The sequence below is a fragment of the Scatophagus argus genome, chromosome 9, assembly GCF_020382885.2.
Source record: "Scatophagus argus isolate fScaArg1 chromosome 9, fScaArg1.pri, whole genome shotgun sequence".
Lineage (NCBI taxonomy): Eukaryota > Metazoa > Chordata > Actinopteri > Scatophagidae > Scatophagus > Scatophagus argus.
Window position 1 is genome coordinate 23,283,194 of NC_058501.1, and position 18,119 is coordinate 23,301,312.

An 18,119-nucleotide genomic window follows, 5' to 3' on the forward strand; every position below is an offset into this window, starting at 1 on the left:
CCAGGAAGAGTGAGGGAAAGTTGCTGTAAACTTTTTGGGCTTGTTCCTCTCCCTACCCCCTCCCTCCCGCTGAAGCAATCTGTTTTGACCCGCTCCGTTTTGACTGGCACTATTGAAACAGCACCTACAGGGAGGACCCCCTGCTGGCTCTCTGTAAAGAAACTTAGGAGAAGCCAAAAGAGAAAAAAAATCAATGGAGCTTCTCTTGATGTCTCTTCAAGATGCTGTGAGCAGGAGACCAAAAGAATTCTTCAAGATCCCCGCAGACTCACCTCACGCTTCCAGCGCGAGCCAGAAAGGTGAGATGATGGATGTATCTGAGAGATTGTAACTTGATTTTCTTACAAACAGGACAATAGCTGCAAACAAGAGAGCAAAAGCGAGGAGAGGTTGTCTCCCCTTTGGTTTGGGGTCTATTATCTGAGATCTGTACAAGTGGAGCTGCGGCTTTTGCAACAGTAGACAACGATTTCAAGCAACCAGGAGCGGATAAAACCCTTTGTCACTCTCGTAACGGACCTTGTGGTGACAGATTTCTCTCATCGGCCGTACCATACATACTTCCTTAAACATCATTAAGATCCTCATTTTCATATGGAGTTGTTGTATATTGTGTGTATTTGAAAGCAAACCGCCGCCGCACCAACACATGTAGGACACATTCGCATGTTCACGCCTCGACGCCCTGGCGGCGGAGGGCCGTCGTCACCCCCTCTCTCTCTCTCTCTCTCTCACTCTCACTCTCCCCCTAGCTGAACCTCAAATAATTACCAATGTAAAAATCTGGCACCCAAATTAATACAGGACATGTGTAATGTCCTCTCATAGCTCAAAGTTTAGTCCAATTATGAGTGGGCCCCAGCGGTTTGATGTGCCTTTCACTACAGGGGAGAGTAATGGCTTTGACAGGAGCGCCAGGGTCATTAGGGCGACTGACTGCATTATGGTAGTGGAGCGCGCTCAGTGATTAGTTCTGTCTCTCACCCCTGGCCCTGATTGAGATCATTACACTTCACGTCACTTCCACATCCTCCCAAAGGGATGGCGCCATTAATTCTCAGTCCAACTGGGCGTTGGCAGAAGGTTAGGTAGGAGGACTTTACCAAAAAAGATCTTGTCACCTGGGATCTTGAACTGAAATTGCTCGGAAAATGAAGTTGCACCTGAGAATGTTTGAGTTTGCTAGTCAGCTGCTGACGCCGATGATTTGAGTTGGACAGAAGAGCAATCAGACAAATATAAATTTGAAAGGCCTCTAACTTCTCTTCAAATGATTTCAGCTTCAAGCAGACATCCGTGTTGGCTGTGACTGCTGATCTTTTGATTTCAACAATGTCATTACAGAAACAATCTGCTCTTCATCTGCATAATCTCTGAGGTAATTACTAGCTTCACTTGTCACATAATCCTCATTGTAATATTATTATTATTATTATTATTTTTTGCTCAACGGAAAGCAAAAAAATCTGATGCAAAATGTGTCACAAAATATTATATCACACTCAAATCCATAGAGAGCTCAAAGTCTTCCTAATCCCCCACAAACAACTTCATTTGTCATCATCACGCCTGCTGGGTGCTAATCCCAATAACAGAGCAAAGACAACACGAGTTATAATGACTTTATGGGGCAGACAGTTCATACATGTTAGCTTCAGCATGAGTTTGAAACATAAAAAGAGAGGATGCATTAACAGCCAAAACGTAACCAAAACAACGACCTCTTCCTGAACCCGACCAACGAAGACAAATAACATGGAAAAAGCTTAACATGCTTACACTTTTACTCCTTCCTTAATGTGTTTTTGACTGCAAAACCATAAAACCTGAATATTATAGAACAATTTGGTCAACACATGTACGGTGTATTATCTTCACCAAGAGCCTCCACTGGAGTCAGAAAACACAGACATTAGTGTGTTACGTACACTGAATAGACAGATATTACTGGGTTTGGGCTCGGCCCCTGACCTCCAGTGGAGGGAAATCTTACAAGACATTTTGGACAATGCTATGCTTCCAACTTTGTGGCAACAGTTTGTTGAAGGCCCTTTTCTATTCCAGCATGACTGTGCCCCAGTGCACAAAGCAAAGCTCCATAAAGACATGGTTGGATGAGTTTGGTGTGGAAGAACTTGACTGGCCCACACAGAGCCCTGACCTCAACCCCATCCAACACCTTTGGGATGAACTGGAACGGAGATTGTGAGCCAGGCCTTTTGGTCCAACATCAGTGTGTGATGTTGGGCCAAATGCTGCTCTTTTTTACACTTTTCTGTTTTATTCGGGATTCTTACTAAAACGTCCCTACTTCCAAGCTTCCTTCTTTGCTCAGTGAACTCTTGTTTCATTTAGCACCCATTGGTTTTGTGTTTTTAAAACGGCAGGTAAATAAAGCCAACCTGACAGCGTTGTTCAAAAGAAGCCGACAAAATGAACTAAATCCGATGAAATCCGCGGCTTGAAACAAAAGATGAAGAAACGTGTGTTTACATGTGACATTCATACAGGGACGCTGATGCACTCAAACACTGGGTTGAATGTTCAGAGATTTATTTCCCACTATAAGCACTTCCCCCTGTACACACCACCATATGTTCATCACCGCAGACAGATTACAGCCACCGTTCTCCTCTATCACAATGTTAACAAGACCCGTCCTCTAATATCCTCAAACATCGTCATTAGGGGCCCAGGCTGGAGGTGTTATTCAACTAACATTTGTAAGGCCATGCATCACTTATGTCCCTGCCACAGTTGGTACGAACCTCACAACACTGAGTGGTTCCCTCCTCTACCACCTGCAAATGTCAATTACCATATTTCCCCCTGACATTTATCAGTAATGGCTAACATGAGCTACCTGAAATAAGTGTCATTATGGTGGAGATGGACGGGGGGGAGGGATAGGCGGGGGAGGGACTGACGGCTGCCTAACACCACGCACATACACAACAAGACCTGTGTATCAATCAGACACTGTGGAGGTTTGAGCACATCTCAATAAAGGCCTAACCAGACTGTGATCACAACAAATAAATTGACTGATTATGCTGTTAGCGCAGCAGCAGTGTGTTGCTTTTTTTTTTTTTTTTGCTTTTTTTAAATCAGTCTTCAATAAATGAACCAAGAATTATTGACAGAGAGGATTTAATTTTCAGGATGTCAGTCGATGCGTCTGTGGCTTCTCTCTTTGTTCTATTTCAGTTTGCATTTGGGTTAAGCTGTTTACTGGCACCTTCGCTATTCTGCGACTGACACTCTTTGTCACCAAACTTCGGCGTGCAGAAGAGCTGAAAAGGTGTCATACGCTTCAGAGTCTTGCATTCAGTCAGCTGTGGCTTCACATTCTCACAAACTGTTAACGTATAGCAAACTAAAACTTATTTTTAATCAGGCTTTTAATGTTTTGTCAGTCTGGTTATATTGTTATCTTTTTCCTGTTGGCATTATTGATATTGATGTTAACGTTTTATGCTGTAAGAAAAAAATATTTCTTATTGTTTATTTTCATTTTTGACCTAATATTTTCTTCATCCCGTTTTGCACTTCTTGCTGTATCGTTGAATGAAATGTGTTTTACATTTCTTTATTACTTATTGATAATTAAAAGTGTGTTAACGTCCACAAAAATCTGTCATAAGATACAGTTTGGGTTGCAGATTCTAAACAGTCTTGTTTTTGTTTGTCTGAGTCAGATCTTAATATTTAAGACTCATTATGATACTCAGGACTTTGGTTTTGTTTCCTGTTCGCTGTAGTTGTGGCCCTCAAACTCTAAACAGTATGTGACCTTTAAATTTAAAATTCTCTTCTTGTCCACAAATGAATATCATGTTCCGGTTTTCTGAGTTTGAGGAGCCCTACCTCTTTTGGGTTTTCACTGGTGAAAATCTGTCCACAGCAAACCAAAGTATGAACCACTTGAACTTATGACCAAGACCACACACTGAAAGCTCTGCATGTTTAACCGACCCTCTGCTCATTCGGATGCCGACTGCGGCCCGACTCACCACTCCGATGGAGAAGTAGTTGTTCATTATACTGTAAGGCACCGGGTCCCCTCGCTCGTCCTTGTCTGTGGGTGTGACATCGATCTTCCAGCGGTCCAGCATCACCTCCGAACTGTTCTCGATGTCCCGCATTATCTTCAGGAGGCTTTCGCCCTCGTAGCCTGGGGAGTTCGGAAAGGAACTCGTTAAAGTGGGGCCACAACAGCTTGTGAACAAACGTCCTCTGACCCCTTCAAGGTTTGTTGATTCACAGAGCGGCAAACCACAGAAAACGCTGGACGGATTTGTGCAACCGTAAACTATCACTGACAGACTAATCATGCTTGCCAATGATAACAGACTGATGTAGTAAGGATTTTGTCCTGCCAAAATTTAGGTGCAGCCGGTCCTAAAGGGACAACTTGTAAAATATTGCCAGAATTTGAATGTAGGTGGCAGAGCAGCCACCCACTGCTGCTCACTGTCCTGTCTGCTGTAATCTCTGGCTGTAGATGTAGCGACCGTTAGCTCAGTTAGCAGTGAAGCTTCTGGACTGTGACTTCGGAGGGGCGAGTAACTGAGGGTGACAGGACATCTTTGACATGATGCCAGCGCTGTTGTTTCCTCACATTCTGTTGATTATGTTCATTTTGTTTAAATTGAAATTTTCTCACATTTCTTACAAATTGTTCCTTTGGAGAGCTGCTAAAAATGTTTAAAATATCTGTTTGTAAGGAGAGTTTTATGATGTTAAAAACGCACTTTCTAGCCTGACGTGAATGAAGTGTTGAAGCACAAAGTGTTGCTAATTAATGAAAATGGTTGTAATTAAATCTAATGAAAACAAATCCTGGCTTTAAAAATGAATCTCGTGAATTGCACTCCATATATTAATAATCCTTTTAATCAACATGTCAGGCTGCAGCTTCTCAAACATGAGAATTTCCAGCTTTTCTGTGTTTTATTTGACTGTAAACTGAATATCTTTGGATTTCAGTTTGAAAATGTCACCTTGGAAACTGTGATGGACATTCGCACTATTTACTGACATTTCAGAGAAAGAAATCAATCGATTAATCTAGAAAATTGACCAATAACCGAAATAACTGTTATTTGCTCCCTTATTTCAGTGGTCTGTCATTACACCTCGAGCTCTCCTACAGCCGTGTTAATAATAATTATGAGAGTAATGGTAGGTTGCAGGACAGTCTACCGTAATGACATGCATACATAAGTATGAATGTAATAAGGCGAACTGAGGCCGTGTATTTCACTGCAGTGAATCTATTTTGTGTGGGTACCTCCTCCCCATCGCAGACATCTTGCCAGGTCGTTGCCGGTGCCAAGAGGAAGTATGCACACGGGGGGGTTCCTGTCCAGGTTGGCCTTATCTGGACAAACAGGGACAAACATCACAACCAGATACGAAACAAGGCCAAACCAAGAAAACAAACTCGCTGCAAAGACTTGCAAAGAAAGCATCAAATCCATTTTGCAGCCCTACTTGTAAAAGTCAATATGAGCGTTGTTGTACAGTCTATTTCAAGAGACACATTTTGCCTGACGGTTATTACCGCTCTTTGTCTTGATTGATAAAAAATTGAGGCAATTTTTGAGAGCCAGAACAAGCAACACGCCTTCAAGACCAAATAGAGGGGGCCAGGTGATTCTTCTTTTTTCCTCAAATGATGACTAGTATGTTGTTTTCCAACTCACATAATCATCCCATTTTACCACCCCTGAACACACAGACTCAGACATAATTAAAGTGTTTACATACAAACCATATGACTTACCATTACTTTACCATTTCAAGCTGAACAACAAGAGTGATGCCGGCTTTGAAAACTAATAAAAAATGCAATTTTGCCAAGAAAAAAAAAAGAAAGAAAGGAAATGGAGTCTTTAAGTTCTACTACGCTGTACGAGATCAGACGCAGACTCCAGTATGAGTAAATGCACCAGGTTCGCAATGTGCATAAGATAACTGAATCTATGGAAGCAGCACAGGGTCAAAATTCCTGATGACATCAAAGATAATTAAAAGTATAATTTCTTGTGTACCGATGAAGTCCAGGATCCAGCCCACGGTGCCGTCCCCTCCGCAGGCCAACACTCTGAAATCAGGAACGTCTCTGAAGAAGTTCAGCCTGAAAACAACAAACACGTTCTCCTCTGTAGGTTACTGCCATGCGACAACTTCCTTCTCACTTTGGGGTTTATTGTTTATTGTATACTGAAAGATAAGTTATCTGCTTATATGTTTTGTGCTTATTTGAATATTTTACGGTTTAGCTCTGTATAATAACGTTCAAATTTGTCCCAAAATATGTTGACTGTTTTACTCAAGAATTTTACCTCAACAATATTTTCTGCAGCTGTGGGCTTTTTCACTAATAACAAAAGACATAAGTAACATGGGATCATAGGAGTTGTCCACATTTTAAATTTTTATTCACATTTATGTTCAGCCGCACTCGCCGACTTCCTCCCTGACTCACTGACTCTCGCTCAAAAGCCGCAAAAACCAAATGAGGTGCACTGTCACCTTGGGTGAAATGACAGATTTCTCTGTGTTTGAACTTTATCAGAAAGGTTTGGGTTAATGTGAACACACAGCCGTTACCCTCCTCATGATAAAAACAAGCTGCAGACAGAAAGCAGATGTGCATCTACTGTCTTAAACCTAAACAGAATTCACAAATCAAAATAAGAAATTTTCACAAAACCAAGAAAAGCCATGAAACACTGACAACACCAATTTAAGTATGTTTGCTTTAGCTGTTCGTTAATTAATTAAAAATACGGTAATTATATGAAGTATTTCTATTTTCAATAAAGAATTATTTATTATTTATTTAATTCTGTTCTCCTAAATTTTTCCTGTGGAAGTGATTTATAAAAAGTTTGTGTTCCTTTGTGGAGTAAATCTGAAAAATAAATAAATCCAAATAAATCTGAAATGTTCGGCTTCTCTGTCCAGCTTTTCTACTGCTGATGCTGCCTCGTGTCACGTTTTAATTTTTGTTTTTATTTTCATTCTGCTTTTAAAAAAAAAAAAAGATTTCCAAATGTCAGAACTGTTCAGGCGTTTAAAGAAATGAAGGTTGATTAAGAGGCGGCAGCTTTTCTCTGCCTTGTGTTCACGTAACAGACTGTGTGCAGATCACAGCAGATTTTTGAGCCCACTGCCACGACACGCTGCCTCACTGCAAACCCCCCACCAATCCAACAAAATAACACATGTCGCATTGATAATTATTCATTCAGCGAGCTAGCCTGCCTGTTCGAGGGCTAATTGGATCATGACAGGCAATGTTCAGTCCAACTTCTTCCGTTCCTTCACAATAACAAAGCCCTAACTGAATGAGCCAGCCTCCGAGCCTCGTATGGCGGGTAAATGATTCGCTCAATTACTCTCCAACTGGGACCACAAACCATATTAGACGCAAAACAGACGGCCGCAAACATGAAAGGCAACTTTGGGGATATTTAAATACCAAGAAACAAACACTTAATTTGCTGTAACTGCATTAGCGAGGCAGCTAATTGACAGCAGTGCGGTGCGGCGGCCTCGGCCTGCAGTGTCCAACGGTGACCGTTCACCTCGCTAATGTGCGCCGCGGTGCGTCCACTTGACAGAATATTAGCGAGGTTACAGTGAGGTAAGGTCATTTGGGAAGTTGGCGTCAGCTCTGGGTTGAGGGAGGTGCAGCTGAGGCTTCAGGCCACGTGCAGGAACATCAGCAGGCACAAGGTCAAGTCCAAAATCCGTGAGGTGTGTTGAGTCGAAAGCCGGCGGAGGTTTTCGCCCCCTGTGTGTGTGTGCTGCTCTGTATTTCTGTATTTATTTCTTATAAACCACAAAGATTGTGTTTTCAGATCTAATCACAGCCAAACAATGTGGCGGCACGGCGGCGAGGCGTTCCTGTATGTTTTAATGCCACGGGCAACAGCAAAGTGAAGGAGCCTCGTGCATATAAATGATCCATTCATTGGCTTAATCACAGATGTGAACCATAGGAACCCCCATGCCGCAGCCTGCAGCGAGCTCCTCGTCTGTATGCGTGATCACATGTGACATGGCGAGAGCCTCACCCCTCTCTATCCGCCAGCCGTCTCCGTGTCAGCGGCTCTGCCTTCACATACGGACTTATGCATATGGAGCCGCCGCTCGTCTGAGGCTACAGCATGACGCCGTCGTCTCCAGGATTCGTTATGTGTGAACTCACCTCATTTGTGTCTGTGCTGCGTGAGGGAAGTGAGCGAAGGGTCTAAAACCAAAGGCCCCTCTCGCATGTGATGCTGCTTATTAAATGCGAGCAACAACAGCTTGTTTGTAAACAGAAAATCATTAGCTGAAAACATATCATTTGTCTTTCTTTCTTTTCTTTCAGTTTTAAAGTTAACAACCAATGCCATAATAGAGCATTTAAAATGGTTTTGACATGATTCATTTATCATTTTTGAGGAAGATTAGATGCCTAAAACTGTTGTAATTATGTAGAAAGTTTTTTTTGTATTCAAAAATAATTAATTCAGCAAAAAGGTACTTTAGACGTACTTTTGCAAATTGAAAGTTTAAAACCACTAATTGATGCAGACTGTAACTCGCCTTTATGAGCAAAAGCAGCTTAAATGTCAGTTTTGTTCATGTGTTTGTTTGTTTGTTTTTTATCACTGAGCAGTTGCACTGAGTTTGTTTCTTTTTAACAAAACGCTGGGTTCAGTATCAATCAACTTCAACAACGGGTCAGCTTTACTCACTAACAACAAGGTGTTATGATTCAGTGTTATTTTATCATGTTACTCGATCAAAGCAGCCCTTCTGTTTGGTGGTTTTCTGTTGTTTTGTTTTGTTTCTTTGCGTCATGTCTTTGTCCAGCTTAAAGGGGAGGCGTCTTAAGACAGTACTTAAGTGTCAATATGCACTGAAACAATTTGTGTTCACTGCACATTCATCCTGATCATACTGAACATTAAGATCTCTTTATTACAAGAACTTAACTTCAAACTAAATTTCAGTCTTTCTTCCTACAAAATCTCCTTTTTGTGTTTCTGTGCTGACCTGCTGTGGAAGGACGGTGACACAAAGAGGAAATCTCACCTTGAAAGATCCTACACAACTGAAATGTCCTTCAACCGGAATCACACAAATGGATCCCTTAATGGTCATTATGAACAGCAGGAGGGATTACAGTAAGGAGAAGCAGTTTTGATGTTTGTATGGGCACCTGACTCTGGTTTTAAGACAGGCTTGAACCTCTCCTGCAGGCGATCTTTCCAACGTACCCTGGCATGGGTCCATTCTTGGCCAGGTTGTACACTTGTCTCGGGTTCAGAAGATACTGGAACTTTCTGTAAATCCTACAGGAGGGAAGAGATTTAAAAAAAATACGTAAATAAACATCTGGCCACAAAGTCAAAGAAACACAATCAAATATCACAGATCAGGCCTAAAATTGTGGATTCAGCATCAATGCAGGCCGACGTCCAATCAGAGCATGACGGGGCGGTGGACCGGGCAGCGGGGTGGGACATACCCAAAGTCCCCTTGAGGAGAAAACCATTAGAAAGACTAATTCATTTTAATTTCAATTTCATTATATCAACTGGCTGAAGTCATATTTTGATCTCATAATTTAAACAAATGAGGGCCGGCGTAATAAGGGGTGAATGAATATGTTTCAGTAATAACCCAATTAGCCCTGGGTTAAAGAAGGGGGACCAGCCAGGGACGTGACAGCGAGGAGGGCGTCTGCGGAGAGGCGGCGAGGGGGAGCGCGGTTTGTGTGAACTGACGGCGAAGGCGGCCGGCGTTTTAGCTTAATATGATTGTGTTCTTATGTGACTGGTGTAAGCCTGAAGCACTCGGCAGCCGGAGGCCTCGCCGCTGCCTTCCCTCCGCGGCTGAGGAGCGCCGCTTCAGAGGCCTCTTGTAGCATGTTGAGACAGACTGTGTACTTACCTCTCGCCCTGCTTCCCCCCGCTCTTCGGATTGACAAACACTAGCAGAGGATGAGTGCCCTCTATTGTTGTGATCTGAATGGGAAGATGTCAAAACAAACCGTTGGCGTTTGGAGACTGCAGGATGCTTCACAGGAATTCACTTTCAAGCCATATCCCTCAGACGTTTTATCGAGCATCCACAGCACTTCCAAGCAGTGTCAGTCAAATCCGCTTTCACTGCGCCGTTGCAGAGATGCACGAGAGGCAGCTCGACATGGCAAAGTGTGGCGCTCGCCAATTTAATTAGAGTATCCAATCAACAGCCAACGTAAATAACATAAATGTTTCCTTTGAGTCAATGTTTTGGTCAGCTGATGCAGTATGTAGTAGGATGAGGCTCTTTATTTTTTATTTTTCTTAGATCAACAAATTTCACGAAAAGATCAAACTGAAGTCACAAATCTGTGACAACACGAATGTTTAGATTCGCTTATTTTTAAGAGAAGACTCAAAAATTTCTCCCCCAAAATGACATTTTTTAGCAAAGCAAAGTTACTCAAACATGTGTAGATAGTGCACTTCTCAGGACTATTTTCAGTGGCGGATTCAGGCGCATTATGTGCACTAATTAGTGTCCACAGCAGCAGGACGGAGTCTGTGGGGTGGAGTCAAAAGGTGTGAAAGAAAATGTCACCCAGCGAGGCTCACTGATGTGTTTGGACAACAGTGGAGCTCTGTGGCGCAGATGAAACGACCTTTTGGACACACGGATAACACTTTTCAGAAAGATAAATTCATAGTTGATTTGTTGAGAAAAGAAAAAGTAAAGAATATTACAAACACAATAGCCAGTCATCGCACTTTTTGCTCCAGTTTTACCCGAAATGCTGCAGATATGGAGACAGATGATGACAGTTTCAGCAGCCAAACAGCTGTGGACATGCAGTACAGTAAAGCGGCCCATCTATCTCTCAGCCAATCAATACTCTCAGCCTGATAACTCGTGATTCGCAGTTCAGTCGTGATACTTCTTTGTCACCACTTCCTAATTGTCAGGGCAGTTTGTCTCTTTGTGTGACGTGCGGAAGGACTTCCTCTGTGGACAGACAGGCAGGACCTGTGGTGCCGGAGGCCAAAAGCGCCACATAAACAAGCTCTAATCCAGCAGCCCCCCCCGTTCGAATTGCCCTTCGTGCAGTTAGACTGCGACAACTCGCCCAGGGTTGCTCTCCCTGACACAGATGAAGCGCTTAACTCCCCTGTCTGCTATCCCAGCAGGCCAAGGGTGAATTAACGAGCTCCCTGTCCAGTGCAGAGTGATCCATTACTTCCTGTAATTATAAATAATAATCTTGATTATTATGCTGGTTAGCAGGCGAGGGGCAGAGATGGATGTGCCCGGGATGTGATTCATCATATTTCTCTCCCAGCCTCGCGCAGACGAGCAGTCGCCACAGACAGCGGCAGGTTTCCATCGCCAGCGTGCTGGCTGACAGGTATTGCAGAGGATCAGGCCGGTCTGGGCTCTGCGGCATGATGCTGATTACCAGCAGGGCCTGCAGAGTGCAGAGCTTCACATGGAAACAATGAGAAACGGTCTGAGACGTGGATGTTCAGAAAGGCCTCTAACACAGATCTCAAAGTACGACGTCTGGCTCCACTTTACGTTTCAGATCGTTTCTTTAAGCGCCTCCACCAAGACGCCTCCCATTCGTCGGTGAGGTGTTGTTCGAGGTTTTTCAGTCAGAGTAAGACATCTTTTTCACTGTTTCAGCTGCAGCTCTGTGGACCGAACTCCCTGTCAGTATCGGATCACGTGACTGAGTCTGCACCACATTTCATTAGCCTCAGAGCCCCCCTGCACACAGCAAATGGGCATTTTTAAAGCATATCTGTCAGTTTTACTTCATCAAATTTATCCAGCGCTCGAGGAAATACTCAGGTATTTTTACTTTAGTATCAATACTCGGTTAGGAGTCAAAGACCAGCATTCAAAACACTAATTTAGTCTATTTATTTAAAAGTACAAAAGCATAAGCATCAAATTATTCTGAAAGGACCAACTAAGTATGCAGAGTGATCCATTTCAGAATAAAAGCACATTATTGGACAAAAATAATGAACTGATGAATGACTAAATGAATTTATAAATTAAAAGCTGCGACACTACATGGAGAAGATCTGGTGGAACGCGTCCAGGTTTTGTATGTTGTTATTTTACATTGAAATGTTTTGCAAATGGGAAAAACCGTCTCCACTTCTGCCACTTCAGATGGGAAGAAAGAGTGATTATACTGGAGAGATTTGAAGTAACTGATCCTCACCTGCAGGCCTTGACCGTCCACTGTGACTGAATTGGCTCTCTGCATCTTCCCTCGACTCGACTGGCTGGACCGGGAGTCCTTCCTCAGCGTCGACTGCCTCTCCTGGGGTCAAAGGTCAAACAGCAGGGAGCTTGTTGGAGACATTTCTGACTGTTAAAAGGAACTTATTTCTATCTTCTTCCTGCTTTTGGATTATGCTGAAGAGACAGAAGGGCACATGCACATCAGCTGTCTCAGATCATGGTTTTGTTTTTTATTGTATTTATTTCTGTACGCTGCAGGTGCTGAGATCCTGATTTGGCTTGATTTTTGTTTTTCTAAGTACTTTTAGGTGAACAGAAATTAACAAAAAAATAAATAAAAATTAATGATTTAATGTCTTTCTAAACAAATTTTAATTCTGTGAATTTGAAACAGCATTTTAAACAGAGATGGAAGAAATACTCAGATCATTTACTGCAGTAACAGTAACAGTATAAATAAATATACTCTGTTGCAAGTTAAACTCCTGCATTTAAAATTTGAATACTGAATTTTCTTCAGTATTGCAGCTGATAAAAGAGGGAAGAATATAAATTTATCTATATAAATATATTTCAAATAAGTATTCCTCTATATACTATGAGATAATTTGTGAATTCTCCCCTGGGTTGACATAATTATATATAATCATTCACTGATTATATTTTGTATTAATTTGAATCAGAAATATAACTAAAGTTATCAAATAAACGTAGTGAAGTGAAAAGCACAACATCTCCCTCAGAACTGTGCTGCAGTAGAAGTACGAAGTAGCAGTAATGCAGAATAAGCGATAATTTAATCTGATGTTATTTTCATTTGTAAAATAGAAACAAGACAAAACTGAGTAATTTAAAAAAAAAAAAACTTTCTTATGGTTGATTTTGGAGGATGTTGTTGAGTTTCGAGATTTTATGCTTCCTTTTTAACCACGTCTGTTGTAAAAAATACAAATATTTCATAGAGCGACAGACAAACTTTATTATAGCAGCAAAACGAAGTGAAAAGTCTGTTTTAGAGATACTTAATTATCAGTTTTGGGTCTCTCCTCCTGAGACAGACTTGTCATTTCAGAGCTCAGTGGGAGAACACAGGCTGATGATTGCATCCTCAGATAACACGAGTCAAACGAGGTCAACCTCACCAACAGGACGGCTGACCAGAGAGCACCGCAGTCTTACCAGGATGATGGGGCAGATTGAGTTGGGGGGCAGGATGTGATCCTTCAGGGGTCCGCAGTCACACTCAGGTTTCACATGGGAGGCACACTTGTTATGGAGCTGGAGGTGGCGGCCGTTAATAACAGCCAAACAAGCGACAGCACGCGTTACAAGTGAACGTTTTCAGGCACGCGCTCAGGATTTATTTGCATTGCATGTGTTGTTGCCTCTGTTTTATTTTCTATCAACTTACAACCACAAACAAGTGTTTTCTGGGTGTAAATTGGTGGAATGACTTGTGAGGTATCAGAAGTGCTAAAACGAAAAGCTAAAACACAAGAAGCAGTTGGAATATAATGAGGAGGTGGCTGCTTCTCCTCGGGTGGCGGCTTACCGTGATTTGACACCACACACAGTGGAGCCCAGTCAGGCCCTGGTAACACTTAACGGTTTTGTGACACTTGTCACACTTGGTGGGGCAGTTCCCTTCCACCCAGAAATGATGCATTACCTGCGGAGAGAGGGAGAGACAGCATACAGGGAGGGAAAGAAGTGAGAAATGAAACATGGTGCAGAAAAACAAGACGTATACAAAGGCTCAAGTGACACAACCATTAAAGAAAGCAAGAGGAGAAAGAAAACAAGCAAGAAGGAACGAGGAAAAAGCAGAAAGAAAGAAAGTCTGGGTCTTTAAACCAGGCCCATCCTGGTAATTAGCAATGCTTAGTAGCACACTGAGTTGCGTTAATTCCATTAGAAGAAGAGAAGCCCTCATCCTAAGCTCCGCGGAGCATCGCCGAGCCAAGCGTGCCCGGCTGGTTAACACTCCAATTGGACGCACCTCTGTGTTTTTCTTGGACTTGACGTAGGTTTTGATGCAAGATGGCGGCGCGCGAGCCACGCAGCGCTCGTGGACTGTGTACTTGCAGACTGGGGAAGGAAAAAGAAACACAGAAAGGGGAAAAAACAGACTTTTCATGCAGTTTACAAGTGATATTCCCTATTGCCAGCATTCTGTGAAAAACAGCTTCTGTGCCGGGAGAAGAGCAGGGTGAAAAATGTCCACTGAGGCTGAAACACAAGTCAGGGGGTTTGTTGTCTTTTTCCTCATTATTTTATATTCTCAACAAAACAAAAGCCTCTGAAACAACTTTTAAACCACAGCTGGACACTGAGACTCTCACCTGAATCCAAAGCTAATTACTTTTCTTTCTTTTTCATTTTGTTACAGACGACAGGTGAAAAACAACACACAAATATTTTGACATGATCACAGTGTAACAGCCATAACATCTGCACTGCAACACGACGGCACACAATGCTGGCCTTGCATGTTGCACCTGCACACAGCGATGCATCCGTCCAAAGCCTTAATGCTAAGTGAATTTACTCACATGAGCAGCAGAGTCCCTGCTTCCCCAGCCCAATTAGCATGTTGAGACACAGGTTACAGTAGGCCGGCTTGTTGAAGTGCTTCAGTCTCCACACATGTTGCCCGTCGTCTTTGACATTCTGCAGTGACAGAAACACACCAAATCGTCTGGGGAGGGCAGTCGTGGATCAGCGGTTAGGGTGTCGGACCCGTAACCGGTGGATCGCTGGTTCGATTCCCCGTCCCGGTGTCCATGGCTGAGGTACCCTTGAGCAAGGTACCTAACCCCCACTGCTCCCCGGGCGCTGCACGCGGTCGCCCACTGCCCCGGGTTTGCTGTGTGTGTGTGTGCACGTCACTTGGGTGGGTTAAATGCAGAGAACAAATTTCGTTGGAGTGAGTTCCCTCCAATGACAAAATAAGTCACTTTAATCTTTAATCTTTAAACTGACTGACAGGCTATTGATTAACCGACTGCTTCGTGACATCAGTTCAGCTTGTTGGTTGTCTCACTAGTTCTTATTTTTATCATAATATTTGTTTGTATTTTACTGCAGTACTTCCAGCGGTGTAATCCAAATTTACAGCGAGGTTTTGCTGTCGTCCCTTTGCAGTAATATTCATTCACAAAAAATATGACACTTGGTGGAGATTTCTGCCAAAGTTGGTCAAATGGCTCCATCTAGTGGCTACAGGATGAAGTGAATTGCAGAAAGGGTTTAATAAATGGTGTATTTTGTTTGTTAAATGTGTGTCACTGCATCCAGTATTTTTCAAATGATCACCTACAGTAGCAAAGTGCGCAGAGAAAAATAAAACGACTCACATCAGAGTCACATTTCAGTCATTTAGCTGACACTGAACCACAGTAATTTACAGTGAACCACGAGAAAATGGATGTAAAAGTACTCCTGTGACCTCAGAGTGATTATCAGGAGCTGAGGAGAGACTCAGTTTACACTTGCTGAATGTAGGAGACGATTAATTTTCACTTCATTTTTTTAAGGTGGGCTGGTGAACCAAAAGTGCACAAATATGTTGACAACAGCAACATCCAGTTTTCATCATCAAGTTTTCAATAACTGCATCAGGGAACACATTTGTGGACAAATATTAAGAGCACAATAAGCAGAAGTTGTCGGCTTGTCTAACGGCTGGCACGTCCACACAGCTCAACAATAAGATCAGTCTGTGAAATGAAATGAGATGAAAGCTTGTTAAGCTAATGTTAGATTTTCACGGCCTGACATATTTAGATGAGCCTGACCTCAGTTTGCTCTGCAACTTCTCCACAAGACTGGGTGTTTCAAAAGCAGCTTTGTGGAAATAAATACACACTGATACCTTTATATGGGGCTGTTTATCAGGTTTGGGCTCGGCCCCTGACTTCCAGCGAAAGGAAATCATGATGCTTCAGCATACCAAGACATTTTGGACAATGCTATGCTTCCAACTTTGTGGCAACAGTTTGTTGAAGGACCTTTTCTATTCCAGCATGACTGTGCCCCAGTGCACAAAGCAAAGCTCCATAAAGACATGGTTGGATGAGTTTGGTGTGGAAGAACTTGACTGGCCCACACAGAGCCCTGACCTCAACCCCATCCAACACCTTTGGGATGAACTGGAACGGAGACTGTGAGCCAGGCCTTTTGGTCCAACATCAGTGTCTGGCCTTGTGTAAAGACTCACCGTCTCCAGGCCCAGCAGGACCAGCAGTGGGATGGTGGTCATGCCTCCCTGGATCCACTCCTCCAGCGACACTGTGCCGTCGTGGTCGTAGTCGATCTCCCGCATCATTTCCTGGAGGATCTAAGTTTCAGAGAAATCTTCACTGAACTTAAGAATCAGGGCCATCGTGTGGTGTTAAAGTGCAGCCTGCAGATACAAGCCAAGAGTTGTGCTTCACAGCGTATTAAATTCAAATTCACCTCCTTGCTGTTAACTGGGTTAAATGTCTTTCTTACTGGTTTCAGTTCAGTCACGTCCCACTCCAGGTACTCGGCTACGTGCATCATCTGGGAGATAATGTGCTCCAGCTCCTGTGGCGAGACCGCAGACAGTCATTAGGGGCACAAAAATACTGTATTTACCTTTCTGTATATTGCAGCCTTACAAGCTGATGTCGCCAAATGTCTCTGGTGTGAATAGACTGATAAACAGCGTGTAATAGCAGGGTGGGAATGTCATTCTTCTGCACAGAAAAGCTGCACAGAGGAAAACAAAGGCAGCGTGGGAAGGGCTCCGAGGCTGATGGTTTAATTATGGTGGTTGCTTTTTTTTGAAGAGGGAGCGGCGGTCAGAGTGTGTGTGTGCGTGTGTGTGGTGAGGTGAGGTGGGGGGTGGGGAGCTTATTATCCAGTGGGATCCTGAATCACTACGATGCACTTCTTTAATGTGCAGAGTATCAGTAAGAGTGAATGAGTGCAAATCAAGAGTCGTTTCATTGTCTCTGAAATGTGCAGGCCGATTTGGGTCACGCTGAATTAACATCCTTTTTCCTTTCTGTCCTCTTTTCCCTCCCACTCACACTCAGTAAGGGGATACATTACAAACTGCTCCACCCACCCACCCACCCCTGCTCTCCCTCTTAACCTTCTACTCCACCACCCTCCTCAACTCCCTCCCACACGCTTTCTATACATACACACATAAACACTGCAGGCCTTTCATTCATGAACACGTCCAACTTTCTTTCTTTCTTTCTTTCTTTCTGTCTTCTTTTTTGTCACTCATCCATTCATACACTCGTAGCTACACAGACAGATAAAGAAATGTCATTAATGCTGTCAAGCTGATGTTACATGTTGTACACACTGATTAAGCTATAACAATTAATATCAAATATTTTAGAAATGAAATTAAATATCTTTATGTATTAATACAAAATGAAAGCAATAACAATATAGCCTAAGATATGCATCTGTAGAATATACTAAATATAGTAAATATAAAATAAGGACATGTATATGTTTTTAATATAACCACTAACTACAGCCGTGAATTGAAAGCAGTGAAGTTAAAAGTACACGTTTGTCCTCTGATTTGTAGTTGGAAACATTCAAGTGCTGCACTTCAGTAAATTATTTTAATTGTTTCTCATCACCGTGATGTCATTACGTCACAGATATTATCATGTAGTTTTGCTTTCACATTGTCATCATCAAACAGCTGAAATGAGGCTGATCAGTCATCTGCAGTTTTGGTGGTTGATTCAGTAACTCCAGTTGTTTCCATCATTTTTAAAATAAAAACCTTAAGCGGTTTCAGTTTCAGTCTGTCTTAACTGAATCCTGTCTCTGGG

General features: G+C 42.7%; 1 protein-coding gene across 5 annotated transcripts in view; it reads right to left on the minus strand.

Annotated features, from left to right (window-relative positions):
• dgkb (diacylglycerol kinase, beta) overlaps positions 1 to 18,119 on the minus strand; it is a 59,585-nt gene that overhangs the window by 24,892 nt on the left and 16,574 nt on the right. For 4 of the 5 annotated variants that reach the window (XM_046399711.1, XM_046399712.1, XM_046399713.1 and 1 more), the window contains 12 exons: positions 16,783 to 16,857; positions 16,508 to 16,627; positions 14,841 to 14,958; positions 14,288 to 14,376; positions 13,841 to 13,957; positions 13,468 to 13,566; positions 12,266 to 12,367; positions 9,961 to 10,034; positions 9,285 to 9,359; positions 6,057 to 6,142; positions 5,294 to 5,383; positions 4,014 to 4,174 (listed from right to left, as the gene is read on the minus strand). In XM_046399711.1, coding sequence (XP_046255667.1) covers positions 4,014 to 4,174; positions 5,294 to 5,383; positions 6,057 to 6,142; positions 9,285 to 9,359; positions 9,961 to 10,034; positions 12,266 to 12,367; positions 13,468 to 13,566; positions 13,841 to 13,957; positions 14,288 to 14,376; positions 14,841 to 14,958; positions 16,508 to 16,627; positions 16,783 to 16,857 — 1,206 coding nt within the window. Of the gene's footprint in view, positions 1 to 4,013; positions 4,175 to 5,293; positions 5,384 to 6,056; positions 6,143 to 9,284; positions 9,360 to 9,960; positions 10,035 to 12,265; positions 12,368 to 13,467; positions 13,567 to 13,840; positions 13,958 to 14,287; positions 14,377 to 14,840; positions 14,959 to 16,507; positions 16,694 to 16,782; positions 16,858 to 18,119 lie in introns of those variants that run through there. The other variant, XM_046399715.1, reaches the window with a different exon arrangement.